At 42.4% G+C, this 5,343-nt stretch overlaps 2 protein-coding genes across 2 annotated transcripts in view; one reads left to right on the top strand and one right to left on the bottom strand.

The window, feature by feature from the left end:
* Positions 1 to 373: 373 nt before the first annotated feature.
* On the top strand, positions 374 to 3,741 carry crygn2 (crystallin, gamma N2). The gene is made up of 5 exons (XM_051385920.1): positions 374 to 476; positions 1,691 to 1,782; positions 2,567 to 2,723; positions 3,246 to 3,391; positions 3,499 to 3,741. Exons 1-5 carry the CDS (start codon positions 456 to 458, stop codon positions 3,632 to 3,634), a joined length of 552 nt encoding a protein of 183 aa, XP_051241880.1. The 5' UTR covers positions 374 to 455; the 3' UTR covers positions 3,635 to 3,741.
* Positions 3,742 to 4,781: 1,040 nt separating this feature from the next.
* Positions 4,782 to 5,343, bottom strand: part of nub1 (negative regulator of ubiquitin-like proteins 1) — a 13,090-nt gene continuing 12,528 nt past the window's right edge. The window contains exon 15 of the mRNA XM_051385851.1: positions 4,782 to 5,343. This exon is cut by the window's right edge and continues 10 nt beyond it. Coding sequence (XP_051241811.1) covers positions 5,217 to 5,343 — 127 coding nt within the window. The 3' untranslated portion in view covers positions 4,782 to 5,216.

Consider the following 5,343-nt stretch of genomic DNA (forward strand, 5'->3'; position numbering starts at 1 on the left):
TATAAACTTCCTGCAGTTGTTTATCAGCTGTTGTGTGTTTGTTGGAGTTTACTCACTGATGGATAACGGACCCAGAGAGTATCTATATAATGTGATTTATATGGCCAACAGATGTTTGTGTGCGTCCTTTCACTGTGTCTCTCTGTCTCTATAGAAGCGTGGCATGTGCAATATCATTGACCCCGTAAAGCTCCGGCCAAGCACATTCTATTGAGTCCACACACACACACACACACACACACACACACACACACACAGCAGAATCAGCAGACACATCAGGATGAAGGGAAAGCGTCGAGGCAGCAGAAACTTTTAAAGCCTCGCCTTTTGTCCGGCCTGCCGGGACCTCGCCCCTCGCTCGCCCCCGTGCCGTATATATTGGGGTGTCCAACTTTTTCTCTGTTACACTGTGTGTGTGGTTGTGGGCCAGGTTGGACAACATCCAGTGGGCAAAAATGTCGCAGTACTCTGGAAAGGTGAGTAACACAGCCGCTGCTCGGTGGAACATCTGGAGACTGAAAGCTTTGACTAGTTGGCAGATCACCGGGGTCCTGTGGTAAAACCAGTAACACCTGTTTACCTTTTAATACAAACTACCCTCTGAACCTTTACTTCCTCCTGAGTTTGCCTGTTTTTTTAACGGAGTTTGGTGCTGATTGGGGGAAGCAGCAGAGCGGCCGTAGTTCGGAGGGAAAAATTCTAATTTCAAAATGTTGAACTGCTGAACCGCCGCCATATTGGGGATGTTGGTGTCCTTGTAAAAACAACCAGTAATTTGACTTGACTAAAGTAATGAGCTTCAGTTTAATCTTCTTGTGTAGTGTACCCAGGTCAGTGGTGTACAACCAGAGGTTTGGATTATTTCCTGTGAATATTGATAAGAGTTTTTCTGATATTTTGAGAAACTTTTTATACAATTCAGTCCGTTTTTTTATATTTCTAACAATCACACAGACTTAATAAGCTGCTTTTTAACCAGTTCATTGTTTTATTCTCCCTGATGCTTGACGCCAGCTCATCAGAGTTCAGATGTTAAATCATTCACTGTAATGAGAGTGTTGAAACAAACTCAATTTTGTGAGTTAAAAAACATTCTTGATTAAGTTGTTTTTACTATTTTTTTTCCAGTGGAAAATAAAAATGTCCAAATGAAGTCAGTGTCTAAAGCTAAAGCTACTTGATCAAGACTGTTTTTTAACTTACAAAGTTGAGTTTGTGTAACTTAACATTTTCAATGAAATCAGTTTCAACAATTGTTTTGAGTTAAATGAATTTATCTGGTTTTACAGTTTAATCTTTATTAATAACAGTTTCATTTAGTTTTCTTCTTGAATGAAATACTGAGATTTAGGCCGACTGTGTATATTTTATATGTTTTCTAGTAAAATCAAAAGCGACCCCCTGTGAAGCTTTGGTGACCCCCAGAGGTCCCGGCCCCCAGGTTGGAAACCACTGGATTATATGTTATTTTGTTGGTACTCCTTCAAAGGTCAGGAGTTCAATAAATGTGAATCTGACCCAGGACTTCACCTGACATCTGATTTACCTTTAATCTACTAAATTATTGCTGAGCAGTCGAATCTCCTCCCCACCGAGGACAAGCTTCAGAAAATCAGATGTTGGTGGAAGAAAACCAGTGTTCTCGTTAAACATGGCCGACACAGTGAAACATGTGTATTTCCTCCTCCAGATCACCTTCTACGAGGGGAAATGCTTCACCGGCAGGAAGCTGGAGGTCAGAGGGGACTGTGATAACTTCCAGGACCGTGGCTTCATGAACAGGTGAGAGGAAAATGAGAGTTTGAGCTCAGCTTTAAAAGAAACTGGCTCCTTACGGCTCACAGTGACAGTGTTATTGTTGAGGCCATGTTCGGTGTTTATCGAACTGCAGTGAGCTGGAATCATCTAGAAACAGGAAACTTGGTCCAGTAACAGGAGCTGATGAGAATGTGCTTCTCCACAATCATCCAGTTTTATAGAGGACACTACAGTCCGCCATTTCTCCTGAACCGTCGGTCCGACTGCTACCAAACCTTCTGCGGATCCTCATCGGATGGAGCTGATCAATAGTTGCATTAAGCTTATTGATAACTAATTTAGTGTTGAACATATTGACCAGTGAGCTTCAGAGAGGGTGTGGCTCCGCACATAAACAGACAGAAGTGGACGACTGCTGGACCGATCCTCTCAGAACTCACAGGATTCGTCCATATAAGGACCTAGAACACATCCAAAGTTTCATTCAGATACACCACTAGGGGGCGCTACCAATGCAACAAATGTGTGTGACATAACAGATCTGACTATTGATCAGAAATAGTTTTTCCAATCAGAACTAAACTTACAGGATGTTTACAATGTTGAACTGTGTGTGTAAAATATTGACTTTATATATTGATTTTGTATTGATGATCACCAGCAATCATTTTCAGAAACTATTTTCATACTCTGATTATCTCAGTGATTGATTGATCTGATTGATCTGATTGATCTGATTAATGCTGACAGGTAAACCTGGAGGAGGTTCGCAGTAACACCAAATAAAGTCCTTACGTTGTGTTTACAGGGTGAACTCCATCCGCGTGGAGAGCGGAGCCTGGATCTGCTACGACCACCCCGACTTCAAGGGCCAGCAGTACATCCTGGAGCATGGAGAATACCCAGAATTCCAGAGGTGGAACTCCCACAACGACCACATGGGATCCTGCAAGCCCATCCGCATGGTAAACATCTCTGATGAGGCCAGTTTGCCACGGTGGTCGAACCGTGAACAGCGATGGCTTCTGTCTCGTGATGCCATTACCCAAAAGTGCTTCTTCCCATAAACTCACATTGTGAAAGAAGCGGCTGTAAAAGTCTCTACAGAAGACTTCACTGCCAGAATTTGGTCCGATAACATTTTAAAGTCTAGAAGAGCCACATAATTACATAGTTTATTTCCATTCGAGTCAGTGGAGAGCTAAACAGGAAGTGTGCTTCATCTACGGGCCACATGATGCAATCTGCAACTTCACCACTAGATGCCACTAAATCCTTCAACTGAGGATTTAACTAATGAGAACATTATTTATTCTTTACAATCTTTAGTTGAGCTGACGAGTTTCCTGAAACTGCAGCACAGTTCAATCGCATACAAAAACATTTACACATTCCCCCTTTAGGTCGAGACTTTTAGAGAGTTCTTGTAACGTTTGATAAAGTTTTTCTGCAGTCGTGGTGATGCATCATTTCTGTCTCTCAAACAGCATGGAGAGCACTACCGCATCGAGCTGTTCGAGGCCTGTAACTTCTCCGGTCAGTGTGTGGAGATCTGCGACGACTGTCCCTTCCTGCAGAGCCGCGGCTTCTCCAAGAACTGCATCAACTCTGTCAGGGTCTACGGAGACGGAGCGTGAGTTCAACACACACATACCATAATCACGAGCTCAAGCTAAACATTTACAGCTTCTTAAATGTCTGAAATGATCTGAATGTCTCCGTCTGTCCGTCCGTCTGCAGCTGGGTGATGTACGAGGAGCCAAACTTCCGCGGCCGCATGTACATCGTGGAGCGTGGATACTACTGCAGCCATAATGAGTGGCAGGCCCAGAACCCCAACATCCAGTCCATCCGCAGGGTCGTCAACTACTTCTAAACCCTCCCCGACTCCCCCCTCAACCTCCCCCTCCAGTGACCTCTACTGTAATCATGTACAATAAATAAACCTAAACTAAGATAAGAAAACAAGTTTTTTATCAAACACTCTGTGTGTGTGTGTGTTGTTTTGTGTGGCTGCATTACACAGCTTAGCTTAGCAACAGTTAGCTTGCTCGATGCGCCTGCACCCGCATCCACTCATGAAGTGTTTGTTTGCTGGCTAGATAAGTTAATGTCATTCAGCTAAAAGCACAATCAGACAGTATCTTCCACAGGTTTGCAGTAACGTTAGCCAACGAACATATCCACTCATAAAGACGTATTACAGAGTGAAACAGCACACGAGAGGTATTAAAGTCGCTTCGTTGATTGGACTGTGACAAGAAGTGGGTGTGGCTTAACGAGCGGAGGACAGATAAAGTCCCCTTAAACAAATAATTACTATTTTTATTAATATTATATATATATATATATATTATTAATTATAAATACATTTGGCCTCAATCACATATTTCCAGCTGAAATCCAAACACGTCTTTCCATCATACCGCTGCTAGAATGAATGAATGCAGCCCGTCCGGGTACTTATTTATTTACTATAAACTAATGTTTGTGTTTATTAATCTACCTTTTACTACCACAGAAGAAGAAAACAGGAGGGTTTATCTCCACTTCCTGTTACTTTCTGCTGTTTCCAAGGTTCATTATTAGAAGGTCGGTCAGCTCAGTTTATGGGAATTATTAAGGTTCAAATCCCCTCTGCTCCACACTGTCACACCAAACTCCATTCAAAAAACGGCTGTTTTAAGGAAGTAAAACCTTTATTTCCACCATCAGTGAGACTCTGATTCTCTTCAATCTACAGACACAATCTGCTCACATTGACTCAGTAACATCATTAACTAACCTGTGAGGAAGAGTTGGACACAGACACACTCACTGACTGTCTGTCATTAACTAACCTGTGAGGAAGAGTTGGACACAGACACACTCACTGACTGTCTGTCATTAACTAACCTGTGAGGAAGAGTTGGACACAGACACACTCACTGACTGTCTGTCATTAACTAACCTGTGAGGAAGAGTTGGACACAGACACACTCACTGACTGTCTGTCATTAACTAACGAACAAACAAACTCAAACTAAACCTTCATTTTCTTTATTGGCTCCATCAACATGAGACAATCACAGGGAACTCAACGTTAACATAAATGAATTTAAATAAAGTTTCACTTTAAATCAGTTTAGACACAGAGAGAAAACGTATTGCTGTCTTTAAAACACAACAACTTCCTTTGGTTTGTTCCACAAACGGTCAGACAACCAGTGATTTCATTTAGAAAACAGAAACAGAAACAATATTTATCCATTCAGAGAGAAAATAAGAAGAAACAGCAATCAGTCTGAAAAGTTCTGCTTTGTTCCAGCTGAAGAAGCTTTCAACAACATTTTAGTGTCACAAATTAAAGTTCTGGTTCAACACTTTCAAAATAAAATGCGACTCATTATTTGTGAGCCGGAGTGCCTGTGTGCTGTCTCATGGTTTGGCAGCGTGCAGTCTCTGAGTGGGACTGAGTGTCACACGGTGTGTCCTCGGCTCAGGTAGGTCTTCATGGTGGCGATGAGCTCGCTCTCCTCCTCCAGCGTCAGGTCCAGATAATCCTCCTCGTGACGCGAGATGTCCTCCAACACCTCGTTCACCAAC

The sequence above is a fragment of the Dicentrarchus labrax genome, unplaced genomic scaffold, assembly GCF_905237075.1.
Source record: "Dicentrarchus labrax unplaced genomic scaffold, dlabrax2021, whole genome shotgun sequence".
Taxonomy (NCBI): Eukaryota; Metazoa; Chordata; class Actinopteri; family Moronidae; genus Dicentrarchus; species Dicentrarchus labrax.